Consider the following 15,512-nt stretch of genomic DNA (forward strand, 5'->3'; position numbering starts at 1 on the left):
ATTGTCCTAGGGTTGGTAAAAAAAAATCATTCGATTTGTCTAAATCACAAAAACGGTGATGGCTGCCGCCGGTAATCGTTTTTGTTTTCGGCTACGGCTACGTTACAGTGAAAGATCGGTTTTGCCCTTCTATGACAGTAACCTCACTTGTTTGGGATGAGAGAAATTTGAAGCTAAAACTACCCCTCTAAAAGAAAAGGAATTGACATTGTAGATTCGATGTTACTGAACACCAGCTCCTAACTTCAGGTGTTACAAATAATAAAATTTAAAAAACAGTTCGATTGTTGGGATCCGATAAAGCACCAAAATCTAATAGAACATCATGGAAGAAAAATTTGTGAAGAGATTAACATTTATTCTGCACTTCCTCAATACCTTTTAGCTCGAATTCTATGCATGTTTAGCTCATCCAGAAAATGAGAAACCTTCTCGAATTCTAGTCAAAGCAGTTTGTAGTGTCACCCACAAGATCTTCTTGCCAACATTGTGAAATCCATTCTTCACTAGATTTTGGAAGGACAAGTTGTATGCATCCCCAATCAAAGTATTTCGCCTCCAAGTCCTCACTCCTGATGGCCCTCAAGCTGGATATGGAGCATGCCAACGATTGATTATTTCTTTCCTAAAATAGATTCTATGCCATTTCAATTTCCTTTCTGTGTGGATTCATTGGGTTTTAGCTTGTGTTAAAACTCCTTCCTTTGCTTTGTTGATCAATGACTTCCCTTCTATTTGGTTTAAATCATCCATGAGTTTGTGACAAGGTGCCCCTTACCCTTCTATATTTATGTAGCATGCTATCAAAGGTTCTTAATGTTATCCAGGACTCCACAATTTGATGGCCATGTAGGTTCCTGTAGTGCTAGACAGCTGCATGGTACACCTTGACAATTCAGATGTCGAGAAAAAAAAAATGTATTTGTTTCCATCTTTGCATGAAAATTTTCAAGGTGTGCATATGAGTTCCCATGCTCTGCACCAGCATGGTAGACTGCATCTCATTCTCCTCCCAAGTTCATAGCACAACACCTGTGGCACCAATCCAACTGATGGGGCTATTTTCTACCTTCTATTTCATACTTCACCTCCTCATCCTTGACAAGGCTTATCCAGTAGACATGGATCTGATAATTAAAATCATAAACTCTAATATTAGCTCAAAGGCCAAGGTAGAGACTAAATGTAGAGCATCCCTCAATACAAGTCAAAAATTAGCTTGGTTAAAAAAACTTGAACCCAAGACCCAACTGACTTCTGTCAATGGGATACCAAACATGGTGAAGTACCCATCCTGAACAAGTTTATTTTAGATAGGTGATAAAATATTAACTAAGAAACACCAACTTTACAATATTCCTTTTTTGTTTTAGACTGTTCCAACAAAGATTTCATGCACCAGCAAATCATCAATCAAGATAAACTTTAACATCGATACCGTTATCTATAAGAGACTGAACAACTGCTCGTATCTTCCCTTCAAACTTGTCGCGGTCTCTTGGAGTGTAAGTACAAGTGTAAACATCAGCTTCTCTGGCCCTCTCAGCTAAGATCCGACCAACGGCCAGGCAAGCAGGTATATCTGATCTGGACTGGAGAGCTGCTTTGATGTCTTTTGAGTTGGTCCCTGCGACTGCAACCTGCTTGCATGTCACCCTGTGGGTGAGCGAAGCTGAAACAAACCGCTTGGATATAAACACGTCAAGTGAGAAGGGCTCCATGTATGCTATTGTCCGCTGCTTGAACGAAACATGCTTTTGCGGATTCTTTGATTTCTTCTCCTTTTTGTATGTGTATGGTCTGCTGTTGTCATCATCCACAAAATCTTCAACACCAAAGAAGCTTCTTGGGGCACTGAGAACCTAAAAGAATAAAAATACTATTCAGGTAAAATTCCATATCGTAGCCTTTTAGGCAAACTTTAGAATGGTAATTATCTGTAGTCAGCAATGTCATGAGGAGTCAGTGCAGATGCCCCTAGATGAGAAGGGAAGAAATAGTTCCATGTTCCTTAGGCAAACAATTATGAAACCAGCGGAGAGAAGCGGGAAAGGACAATCTTCACTGGGAACCAGCTGTTTGTTTGCTTCTGTGATTACAATATACAATGACCAAGAAATGAGGCAGATCAACAAAATGTACATCACAAGCATGCCTTGGGACCAATAAATACAGCCTCTACCGTGATATCATAAGGACTGGATGTCATAACATACTAAGCATATGAAGCAACAGTGCTAGAACAATCCAAAGTGATCATCACCAGGTCTTTTTTTTTTTCTTGTCTAAGGTGCAATACAAATTGACTTATCAACAAGGTCAAGTTTATGCGTCAGTTAACAGTTTACTATGAGACCAAGATATCACAGTCAATTTAGTCAGTGCAACATAGACAATCTAGACAAAGAAGAAAGATTAAAACCTTATATTATGTTATAACCTGACCTGATGGCAATGTAAAATAGTATTTCCAAATGCATATACCAATTAAGCAAGTCTGCCTCCTTGAGAAAAGACAAATATGTTGTTTTTGTCCTTAGATGCAATTATCTATTTCTTTCCCTTTTTAAAATCTTCTACCTACAATTGCAACTGATGATAAAAGGAAACTTAACTTTTCCCACTTTAGAAAAGAACTATCACAAATATCAGTCCCATTGCATCCCCATAAATCTGGGTACACCTTTTCCCAATTGTACCCAGTTGGTATGTTCTCATAGAACTAAGAATTTTATTTGGCAGAAATACTGCCTTGAGATTACAAATACCTACATCAAAATGTTCAGTTGATCACAAATCTATCTAATGCCTCTACTTCAATCTCCTATCCATTATTTATCCACCTTAGGCCTTATAAATTGATCAATGTCCTAGTATTGTAAATGAATGAAAGAAGTAACTTTAAATATCCTCTCAGGTATAAGTAGATGTTGATTTTAGCAACCAACGACTTTCTCCACATCACAACAACCTGCTGTACACTTCTTTTAGTTTGGCATTGACCATTACTTGTCATCCTCCACAATTACACTTCACTCTGATGTTAATCAACAAAACCTCACATAAATGTCGTTTCCTATTTAATAAAGTTGCTAAAATAATGGTTCTCAAGTTTGCTCATTGAAAATTTCACCACTTCAGAAAAGATGTTAGTCTCCGCCAGCTAGAGGGAACCCTACGAGGCTGATTTGGAAAGAAGCTGGGATATGCCAGGAATCAGTTCTAGTTGCAATAATATAAATCATGCTTATCTACAGCTGCTTCCTAATAGACATGTTAAGTGATATCAGTTCTTGTTGAAAAAACCTTGTAGTGCTTCTCTCTAAAAATACTCAATAGACAGGTTAATTGTTAATTGTCTGATAGAAGGAAGAATGGATACCCACTTCAAAAGCGAGAAAGTGGATGAATGAGGATGACGTGTTTACACTTTCTAATCCAAAATATATACAAAACATACAGTCACCATCCAGCTCCATTTCTCTTCTTAATCACTTAAATACACCAGTGACCTAGGTACTAGTATCAATCCATTATCCTGAATCTCTCAGACATGCTAATAGGTCCATTATATCACATATAAACAGGCAGACTCTATATCTTACACACATTCTTGAGACAACAGCACTGAAAGTTGCTTATTTGCATATCTTCTGTTTAGCTGTTAATAATCTAGTTAATATTAATGACAAGGGATGCCTACACTGTTGACACGTTTGCCTTCCAATGCTACCAACTTCCAATGAAAGAGCTATAATAGATAAGTAATGGTAATGACACCATTTGTCCAAGTAGATCATGCCCACAAATAAATAGCTAATATTGAACTTCTTGTTAACTCTTGCCGAGACACGAAGGCCAGGTTTGGTTGACAGAAGGTGGGAATGAGTATCAGACTCTGATCTAGTCTATTCCCCTGTTATAACCCATTTGGACATATGAATGTTGATTCCCGTGGGTATTAGATTCCATCGGTATCATTTTCCCTAGTCACGGTTCTTGTGTTTGGAAAGCAGTAAAAAGAGTTTTACATCTATTATATTATTAATATTAATTATTTCCTAAAAATATATCTCAGTAATTTATTATCTATTAGTTAATAAAACATTATATACATTATATTATATTAATATTATTTATAATATAATATTTAAAATAATATTACATATATAATATCATATATTATATTGAGATTATATATTACATTAATAATATACTGTATTTCATGATATATTATTAATGATAATATTATCCCATATTTTATATGATATATATTATGAATCATTCAACTATGTTCTTATAATTATAATATTATTATTACTATCTTGTTAGTAAATATATTTTATTCTTAACATGATATAAAACATACTATTAGATTATTTATTATATTACTTCCATTTGCATTGATTGTAATCATAATAATATTAATTACAGTAATAATATTTGTATAATAATCTTGTACAATATAATATTATATTAATATGTAATACAGAATAAATACTATTAATTATAAAACAATGTATTGAAAGATTAATATATGGTTATAGGAGTAATAATATTGTTATATTTAACATAATATTATCAATTTTTATATGATACATCATTTTAATAATATATTATGTTTGATGATATATTATTACTTGTAGTATGATTATATTACTAAATTATATTGTTCCAACAATATTATTATAATTATTATAATATGTGTTATCGGCAATTATAATATTATAATGATATTATTATATCATATATTATATTATTTATGTTTGCATTGTTTTTATTATAATTACTCTAATAATATTACTATTTACTAATATTTGATAACAATAATAATATAGCATGTTATATTCATATAATTATATAGTTCATAATTATAAATCATACATTTATATTATTTTATTTACATTATATTATTTAGATAATCATTATCATGATATGATATTGTTACTAAATAATGATAGTAATATTATGTTAATATTAATATTGATATTAAATCATTGATATATTAATCATTATGCACTATTTTATATCCTATCGGGTTTATTTCATTCTCTAGGGATTTATGTGGACTTATTCAAACACAGGAATCAAACTAAACATTCCTGATGATTCCTATGAATGGGTTTCCTGGAATGGTTGTCCAATTCTTAATTACCCTTCATAACAACCAAATATGGGCTAAAAGAAACAACACCGCATTCATCTAAGAGAAAAACACCACATGTATTTATAAGCTTATTTATAACAAAATTTTGTTACACTTCATGGTTTATTTACTGGATCATATTAAGGTAACATGAATATGGAATAGAACCTTGAAGCAACTACACAACATCTAAGATAGGGTCATTACCTCCGATGAAATTGATATTTATCAGCAGTACTTTAAAATACTTAAGTGTGTTAGGCAAAATGAAGTTTTGCACACTTTTCTACCAAAAAAGGTCTCTAGCATATGAAGGTCTATGATGTGAATAACTTGTAGGAAAGCTGGATGTGTTTCAGTGGTTGGGCACTTCCACAAAAGGGTGTTGGATGCTGCTCTGGAATCTCATTATCCAATGCAATATTATGGTGCATTATTGCCTTAACCTTTTCTTTCTTCCCATGCAACAACTGCTAGGGTGAAATACAACATAGATAAAAACAAGTAATATGGTAACCCTTTCCTCTTAAAAGGAAGTGTTCACCAGTTCCCCATAAACAAGTGAACAAAGTAATTATCATAGGACAAAAATATATAAAGAACAGAAAAGAATCAGTAACTATAAATCGGCAGTAGAATATTACCTGTCCATCATGAAAATTGTTTCTACAAACATATGAAACTGCCCTTTTTCTGTACTCTGGTGCAAGAAATCCATTCCTCCATGTGTTGCTGAAGATATTTTTTAACATCTGCTCACAATAATTGCATACCAGGTAAAAAGGCACCAGACGCAATAACTGCTATTATGAGAATTAAAATCTGAAGCATGGACAAATAGAAGAGGCAAGAAAACAAATTAAATGTTGCTTATCAAACAAGAAATTGGAACCAGAAGAAGAGTTACTAAATGACAAATAGAAGTCAAAAGATGATGTTCATGAAATGGAACTGCCAAATGTCAAAAATTAGATTAGTGCAGCAAATTTTGGCATCAAATGGCATAGTAGTCATCAGAGCATCAGTTTTGAAACAAGAATGCCTGCCACTATGCGAGTCCCTGTGTATGTGTGTGCATAAGAGCTAGGGGGAGCCTAAAAAGATACCATTTTGAAGAGAAAACGTGGAACAATTGAAGAGGTTGAAATGCCCAATAGTCAAAACCTATATCTAACTTCATCCTACAGAACTTCTAGCTTTTATGGAATCAAAGTAAAGAAGAACAAAATGTTATAATATGAAAAACTGGATCTGATAGCAGTGTAATAAGTCCTTCCAAATATACTGACAAATTTGTCTCTTTCATTTATCTTACAATATGCTATACACAATTGCAGATCACATGATAAGAAAAAGCTTAACCATTCAAATTTACATCAGAACTTTTCAGATACAATTTACATTGTATGTCCATGTATCTAGGAACATTTTTATTCAATTACACCTCCCAGTTGGTACCTCATTATTCTTATCAATTAAGAATTTCTTTTTATAGACACAATGCCTTGAGAACACAAATAAATACATCAATATACGCAATTGATCTCCCATCCATCCATCCCCTCTAGTTCAGTCTCCTATCCATCCTCTGTCCACCTTAGGCTTCAACTTATAAACTGGTAAATACTCTAGGACTGTAAATACACGAAAGAACTAGGTTTCATCAGCCTCTCAGAAAAAGGTAGCTTTGAACTTTAGCAACTGATGACTTTCTTCACATCACATCAACCTGTTGTCCTCTTCTTCGAGTTTGAGTTTGAACATTCCTTTTCATGCTCTGTAACCATCAGTCTTTTCTCCCCTGACATGCTAACGACCAAGAATTCACATAAAGGCTGCTTTTCTACTTGATAATGTTGCCCAAAGGATGATTCTCATATTCATCAAAAATTTTATCACTTCAGCAAAGACATTAGTCTCCACTAGCTAGAGGAGTCTCTATGTCGCTGATCCGGAGAGAAGCCAGGGAATGGGGGGAATCAGTTCTAGTTAAAACAATCTATATAATACTTTTGTGTTTGTCTCTAAAACCTCTCAATAGAAGGGTTGAGGGAAGTCAGTTCTTTGTTGAGACATCTATATTATTTTTTAAACAGACATGTTAAAAAGAGCAAATAACAAATTCTTTGTAATACTTTATTGTCTGATAAACAAAAATATGCAGGCCTTCTTCAGCAGTGAGAAAGTGGATGGATGAGCATCCAAGACATACGATTCGCCAACAACCTTTTAATCCTTTTCAAGGTTTATCACATCTTCACCATTCTTGACAGAAAGGTAAGCAGTCTCGGCACCATGCCCTGTACCGGTCTCACCCTGTCACTGTATCGGGAAGAAAGAAAACCAGAAAATTGCATTTTAACTATAATCAACTTTGATTCAAGCACTCATCTTCTTGCCATCTCAAATGGTCTGATTAGCCCTCAAATCTTTTTTCTTTTATGAAGAAGATTAGCCCTAAATTTTTTGGTATCAGATCATCAATAATATAAATTTGTGAGCAAATCCATCAGTATTTCAGCATCTCAGTATCTCTTCTGAAACTTTTTCATTAACTAACATAGGAATAAGAAAAATAACTGATTAATAAACATTTATGAATTTAAACATCTTTCCATAATATAACGTGAATATAAGAAATGCTTTGGATGTTTCCTGTAATGCTTCGGATGTTTCCTATTCAATATAATTTATGCAAAGCATCAGGCATAGATACAAGAACCATTGCATTTTCCCCTTAATGAATGGTTGCCGGTGGAACCCTAGCCGCAAAACTGGAAGAGGATGGAGAGACGGCAGAGGCGAAGAGAAGAATAAGAGATCTCAAAACGGGAGAAGGCATATCAAGAAGACATCCTCTTCCATTGCATTTTTTCCCCTTACTGAATGGTTGCTGGGAGATTTGATTCGCATCTCAAAACTGGAGAAGACATCTCAAGAACCGTCGATTCTATATGACAGCATCTGCGATACCGAGAGGGGGGATTAAGTGGATTCTAGAGAGGAAGAGAAAGGCGTACCTGAATGCACCGCCGTCGGCCGATGAGAGGAGGGTCGCGTCCTCCCTGCTTGGACAAGAGACCGGCGTCCGGCGACGAGTCGAAGGGCAAGCCCTTCAGGGACCAAAGGATCGGATTGGAAGAGGATGGAGAGGCGGCGGAGGCCAACAGAGACTGGAGATGAGAGGGTGGTTCTATATACACCCCCCCTATTGCTCAGGACACCCCCCAAAAATTAAAAAAAAATTAAATACTCTCTACACCCCCCCCATTTGCTAAGGACACCCCTAAAAAATTAAAAATTCCTAAATTACCCCCCACCCTCCCCATCCCCTCACCTAAATTACTCTCTACACCCCCCAAACCCTCCCCCCACCCCGCTCTTCCCCTCCAAAACACCCGCCAACGCCCAAAACCCCCCCGTTCCCCCTTCTCCCTCTCGTCGCCGGCATTCTCCTGATCTCCGACCACCTCGCCGGCTTCTCCCGGAACCACCTCCCCGGCCATCTCCCGAGCAACGAGCACCTCGCCGGCGCCTCCACGACCACCTCGAGGTAGCTCCCCCCCCCCTCCCCAAATCGTTCGGCACTGGTTCTTTGAACCAGTGCCTTCGGTTCGGCCCCATGGGGCCGACCCGCTGCAATTGGGTCGGCCCCATGGGGCCGACCAAAATACATTGGTTCGGCCCCATGGGGCCGAACCAATGTATCTTGGTCCCCATGGGGCCGAATCCAAATTTTTTTTTTTTTCTGTTGCTAGACTAAGGATTATTTTTATTCCCAAATTTTAGCCTAGATCACGTCCTTAGGGTGAATTGGATACCCAACATCAAGGACAAGTTTTTCATTACTAGATTAGATAGTAATTTGAGAAGTAGGGATAATTTAGAATCATTATCATATAGCATTAACATGGTGCATCCAAATATGATGATCTTGTTACCTTCATCGATGTCATTCTTGATCTTGGAATGATTATCTCATATCAAATGCTCTATCAAATAATAAAACCACAACATTAGTTAACGAACAAAAACTAAAAACAAAAACTAAGAACTGCGGCATAGTTTTAGGTAAAGTCTATTATTGAGTTATGTCTTGAGTTTACGAGTCGTATACTTTTGAATTATCATTTATGTATGCAATTGAAGTAACATTGAATTATTTATCACAAAACCCAATCATGTAGATTCCAAGAAGTAACTTGTTTCTTTTTTGGCTTGTTTTATCATTTATCATTTATGTATGCAATTGAATTATTTTTTTTTGATATAGCCTAACATTGAATTTCTATATTTTCAGACGTGGATCCCGATCCTCCAGAGTTAGACCTACGGTGTCAGCTAGGAGACGTCGTGCTAGGATTGCTTCTCCCGAGCCTGCTCATATGCCATCGCCCTCTCCTGAGTCAGAGCATGATGATATGCCCGCTAGGGGCGAAGACGATGAGTCCGTTGGACCATGTCCAGGAGGTCCAGAGGATGAGTCCGTCCTGATCAGTTTCAGGACGCATATAGCAGCTTCCATCTGGAGGCAACAGGTATTGTTTATTTGTTATAGCATTATATTTTGTTTATTGATGTTTTATAAAGTAGTAGTAATTATACATTTATATTACAGGAACGGGCTCCACTAAAGTGCATGAACCATACTGCCAAGGTTGGTGAATGGAAGTGGTGGTCTTCAAACCAACCAAATACCAGGTTCAAAGCACTATTGAGGCAGTCGGGCCTCATAGAGTAGTACAGTGCTCTTATCGATTCACCGATAAGATTCTGATTTCGGGCTTCGTAGAGAGATGGCAGCCCGAGACGAACACCTTCCATATACCATTTGGCGAGATCACTATCACGTTGGATGATGTATCCGCCATTTTAGGGATTCCTGTCGCAGGTGCCTCAGTAGCAGTTTCTCCTGAGAGGATGAGTGATCGGGATGCTGAGGAGCTACTTGTGGAGTTGTTGGGAGTGTCAGCTGGAGACGCGCGTCAGGAGGTACTGTCATCGCGCGGTCAGTCTGTGAGGATGGAGTGGCTGAGGACTCAGTTTCACTCTGTATCTGATAGAGACAGCCAGCAGAGGATAGAGTGTGCAGCACGAGCCTATTTGTTATTTTTGTTAGGCTGCACACTCTTTGCTGATAAGAGTGGGACCAGGGTGCCTATAGCGTATCTGTGTTTACTGCGGGATCTGGATAGGGTGAGCACATATGCCTGGGGTACAGCTGCCTTAGCATATTTGTATCGGCAGTTGGGGATTGCGTCGAGGTCATCAGTGAGACAGATCAGTGGTTATATGACGCTTCTGCAGGCATGGATTTATGAGCATTTTCCAGCACTCAGTCCTCACCCGTCGCTTGAGTATACTGATGCCAGTCCCCGCGTGCACCGCTGGATGCCCGGTACTCCATCCCGTACCACGATGGACCATTTAGTGGTTCTACGTGAGTCATTGGACCTTTTGAGCATCGATGAGGTACGTATCATATTACCATTTGCTTGTGTTTGTCAGTACTTTTAATATGCGATATAGTATAAAACTGAAATGGACATTTTGTTTTGCAGGTTATTTGGGATCCCCATCATCGGCTTCGGGGAGATCGCCCATATGTTGATATCGCATTTTTTAGTGGCTCCATCAAGTGCCTTGATATCGTAGAACCCTATCATCCAGAAAGGGTTCTTAGACAGTTTGGTCGTATTCAGACCATCCCTCGAGCGCCACTAGCCCCTACGCGAGCCAACAGAGGTTCCACAGCAGGCTCGTACCGGATACATTACTCCTATATGGATCAGCTTGGGAGCGGTGGGAGGACCACGTGCTGAGCCAGGCGAGCAGGAGCCACCCAGTTACCCGGCCATCAGACAGCGTACCGGGATACATGGAGTGGTATCTCCGTATCACGCACGTTGCAGTTCAGCTTCCTCATCTGCGCTCGAGTACTCATTCTGGAGCTAGGGGAGGTCATGATGATGCTGACATGCACCGGCGGCGTATTGCAGATGCACTCGGTATCAGTACCGACATTGTACGGATGGGTCCCTCAGAGGCTACGTCACTAGGTGCCGGGCACCTATTTCATGCTATTTGTCAGATGCATCAGTTACTTCTGGGTGATGAGCCTGGCCCGAGTACAGCACCCTCTCATTCGGATCCAGCACCCTCTCATTCGGACGTACAGCAGTACACACGTCGACGACAGCGTCATAGGGATTGATGATGGAGCCTTTATTTTGATTATGTAGCTTCGACTTTTTTTTTGTGTAATTTGAAACTGTTGATATTAATGAAAAATATATATTTTTGGTACATTTACGTGTAATCTTTGTAAAGCCTGGCCCGTTCTATTTTCCACAAATATAACAGTGCACATAACAATCAATCTAACAATGCGAAGACAGATATTTTTTGATTTATATTGATGATGGAGTTTCACAGTACATGACTCTAAGAGCCCAAAAAAATTTACAACTTTCAAAAATTGTACATATATAAACAATCAATCTAACTCTACTGTCTCGCTAATTATAACATTAGGTGAGATGCTCTCTTTGAACTGTTGAATCCGGGCTTCATATGAATTTTTCCATCCGGTAGCACAAGGAAGATGATATTTTCGCCAGTTGGTCGCTACTGGCGGAACGGGATGTCCCGGCAACAAGAACACCTTCAAAATTAGAAATAAGAAAATATTAATAGCTACAAAATTATAAATAAGCAAAATTAAATAAGCAAAATTAAATATTCGCAAGTGTTGTGAACGTAGTACCTCAACAAAATGATTTTCATTTACGAATCCGATAGCAATATCTTTGCGGGATAGAAGAGGTACTGGCACAGAACGGAGAGGTAGGAAGGTCAGACATTGTTGCAACGAGAGATGGTATAGGACAACATTATAGCAGGATGCTATAAGATGACCCATGTCCGGCATAGTCATCCATCTGTCATATGGTGGACAATCATCATAATAGGATAATGCATGAGTGATCTCAGCAATCGTCCCTTCCACACCATATAATGTGCGATAGTGGTCCGAATGACATTGCAACTCTTGCAATAAATCCTTCCTAACACGCACCCAGTCATCTTCTCCAAATCCCAGTAAGTCAGCTATTGCCCTAAATCCGCAATTCCCATCAGCTTTTACATCCTTGATATGCTGGATGTATGGTCTCAAGGCAGAAGGAATAGCATCAATATAGATAATGGGCGTATGTGACTGGGCTCTAGTACGAAAAACCTGCAAATAATATCAAATGATAGAAAATATGTAACAATGGCAGAAATATCCAAATAGTTATCCGTCTCAGCACATTCCGTACCGGCACGGCACGGCACGTCCCGACATGTCCCGTATCGGCACATCTCGGCACGGCACGTACCGACATGTCCCGTATCGGCACATCTCGGCACGGCACATCCCGTATCGGCACATCTCGGCACGGCACATCCCGTATCGGCACATCTCGGCACGGCACGTCCCGACATGTCCCGTATCGGCACATCTCGGCACGGCACGTCCCGACATGTCCCGTATCGGCACATCACATACCGGCACGGCACGGACCGTCCCGTAGACGTTGTGATACCTATTGTAAGGAAATAAATATTTGGTACTTACCTTTTGCTTGGGCCGCCTCTTTTGAATCTGAGTAGATGGATTGCGGATGGTAACTTTCTCAACACCAGGTGAATAACTATCCTGTCCAGATAGAACCAACTCAAACGCAGACGGGTCACGGTCGAGTAGACGTATCAACCTTCATTGAAGCGCGCCCACGTGAACCGGTCTTCCGTTTTGCAGGCTCTAAAAGAGGTGTACTATCTGGACTTGCAATCTCTCGTAACTTCTTGATCATCTGCAATTGAGAAGCCCCATCTAACTTCTTGAATCGTAGCGCAATCAAATCTAACTCTGCATCACAACTCAACTGAATTGGCTGCACGGGGGGGGGGGGGGGGGTAGGCACAATATCAAGTTTCCTCCAATGAGGATCTATGCAGTCGAGAGGAATGGGCCGACCTTCCACCCTGTACCGGCGCAATCTGGTGAGCATATGGTATACCATGTGTGCGTCGAATAGCGCACCCACAATTTGAATCATCAAACCCAACTGAATTGGCTCGTTTCGATTGGGCGAGGACATGATTTAACGCACTTATAGATATGAAACCTCGCAACTCTTTGAATTCAGCTGGCTTGAAGTTGTGCTGCACTACCAATAAACTCTTCTCCAATGAGGCTTTAACGGAGCTGTGCTGCAACTCAATCAATCCATGTATTCTAGTCCAAGATGACTCGAAACTTCCTTGGCTTGATCCAAGCTGCTTTTTGAGCTTTGCATGTGCACTCTCGACCCTAGTAAACAAATGAAAGTTAGATATAACAATTGAGGCAAATTAAAATTAAATGAGTCTTTATTTGTGATACCTATTTGTCGTCACATTTCCGTAGTGCCTGCATGTATCCGTCCACGCCGCAACAAATCTTTCCTTGTATTTGCTCAGCCAAGTATCTGACACATACTGTAGTGCATCTGGATAGGTACCGAACTCTCTCTGCAGTGCACTCCAGCGATCATTATACTCGTCTTCCGTGGAGGACAGCACTAGTATATTCCAACTCATAATAAATTTATCCCATTTCTCCTTCAATTCGAAAAATTTTTTGCACTTGGCCAAAACATTCCTACTAATATGCCATCTACATAATAAATGTCTAGCAGTAGGAAATACTCTATGAATTGCATTCATCAAAGCCAAGTCTCTATCTGTAACAATCAACTCAGGCAAAACATCATCAGCTATGACACTGCGCAATCTCTCTAATGCCCAAGTATAGCTTTCTTCCCACTCAGAATTTAAGTATACAAAAGCAATTGAAAATGTCATATCAGTAGATGTCACCCCCACAATCTCTAAGAGCGGAAGACGATACCTATTCGTCTTGTACGTGCAATCCATTATCAACACACGGAGAAATGCACGGAACAAATCAATGCTGCCAGGGTGTGCCCAAAATAAGTCATGCACAACATCCGTATTAGTACAATTCCTATGCCACTCAATATATTTAGCCTCTGATAATTTACCTAATAGATGTTGCATTTCAGACCTCCCGGCTTTCTCTACAACCTTAAACCGTTGACGTACATTGTAGATAGTCTTGATAGTCGTAACATTGAGGGCATCTCTTTCCTTCAATGTGGATAATATGTCCTTTGGACGAACCAAACTCTTTGACATATCCACTAACAATTCCGTCTTTTGCTCAGATAATCTCCCTGCATATGAGTGCCCCTCCAGATTCTCTGCAGCGGGATGATTGTGCACTCCACATACGACCAGTAATATCCAATCATCCGCAGTATCCAATTTCTTTCCTCTTAATGCAAAAGGGCATCCACACTTCTTTGTCCCACAGGCAGTTTTTATTCGCTTTTCTTTTTGGTTCGGTACGTCCCACCCCTCTCACAACCTAACGTAATTCTGGGTTTCTTAGAAATGGTACCTGCATCGGATGATTTGATTACAACAACAAAACCATTTCGCCTCCCAGCTTCACGACACCCAATTACACAAGTCCTCTCTACTCTTGAAGATCTATACATTAAACAATTTATGTAAGTACACAGTTGTAAAAATAACTCGCTAAACTAATACAAAATTGCACAATACATTATAATACCCTCGTAAGTTGTAAATTCGCTTGTGTAATCCAGTACAAATTCTGATCCAATTATACTCGATTCGGTTGTAGCATAGCCCTACATATAAAATAATTTATCACCAAAATTAATGAATCAGAGGATCTGTTCGGCACAAATTCAGCACGGCACGCGATTTGGCACCAGAAGCCTTCTGTTCGGCGGCACAGTGCCGAACAGAAGGCTTCTGTTCGGCTGCACAGAGCCGGACAAACCCTTCTGTTCGGCTGCACAGAGCCGGACAGAACCCTTCTGTTCGGCTGCACAGTGCCGGACAGAAGCCTTCTGTTCGGCACTGTGCAGCCCGAACAGAAGGCTTCTGTTCGGTTGAGGGTTGCCGAACAGAAGGCTTCTGTTCGGCACTGTTCAGCCGAACAAAAGCCTTTTGTTCGGCGATCCAGTGCCGAACGGAGCACGAACCGTGAAAAAAAAAAATTTCGAAACAAGGTGGAACACGTACCTTTGCGGCCGATTCTTCGTCCCAAATCACTAGTTGCTTGTCCATGCTTCGAATGGGGCTTAAATCTCCTTCAAAGATCGCCTAAACGATGTAAATGGATCGAGGGGTTTAAGGGGGGTTTGAGGGGTGTTTTTTTTTTTCTTTTCAAAACGAAACGGAGGAGGAGGAAGGGGGGGTGTACTGAGAAAATTTCAAGGGC

At 39.4% G+C, this 15,512-nt stretch overlaps 1 protein-coding gene across 1 annotated transcript; it reads right to left on the reverse strand.

The window, feature by feature from the left end:
• Positions 1 to 1,278: 1,278 nt before the first annotated feature.
• On the reverse strand, positions 1,279 to 8,326 carry LOC103712098 (50S ribosomal protein L18). Its single transcript, XM_026806744.2, has 3 exons — positions 8,167 to 8,326; positions 5,791 to 5,898; positions 1,279 to 1,862 (listed from the first exon to the last, which is right to left on the reverse strand). The coding sequence occupies exons 2-3, from the start codon at positions 5,896 to 5,898 to the stop codon at positions 1,410 to 1,412; spliced, it is 561 nt and encodes a 186-aa protein (XP_026662545.2). The 5' UTR covers positions 8,167 to 8,326; the 3' UTR covers positions 1,279 to 1,409.
• Between the last annotated feature and the right edge of the window lie 7,186 nt (positions 8,327 to 15,512).

This window comes from Phoenix dactylifera, unplaced genomic scaffold (genome assembly GCF_009389715.1).
Source record: "Phoenix dactylifera cultivar Barhee BC4 unplaced genomic scaffold, palm_55x_up_171113_PBpolish2nd_filt_p 000046F, whole genome shotgun sequence".
Taxonomy (NCBI): domain Eukaryota; kingdom Viridiplantae; phylum Streptophyta; class Magnoliopsida; order Arecales; family Arecaceae; genus Phoenix; species Phoenix dactylifera.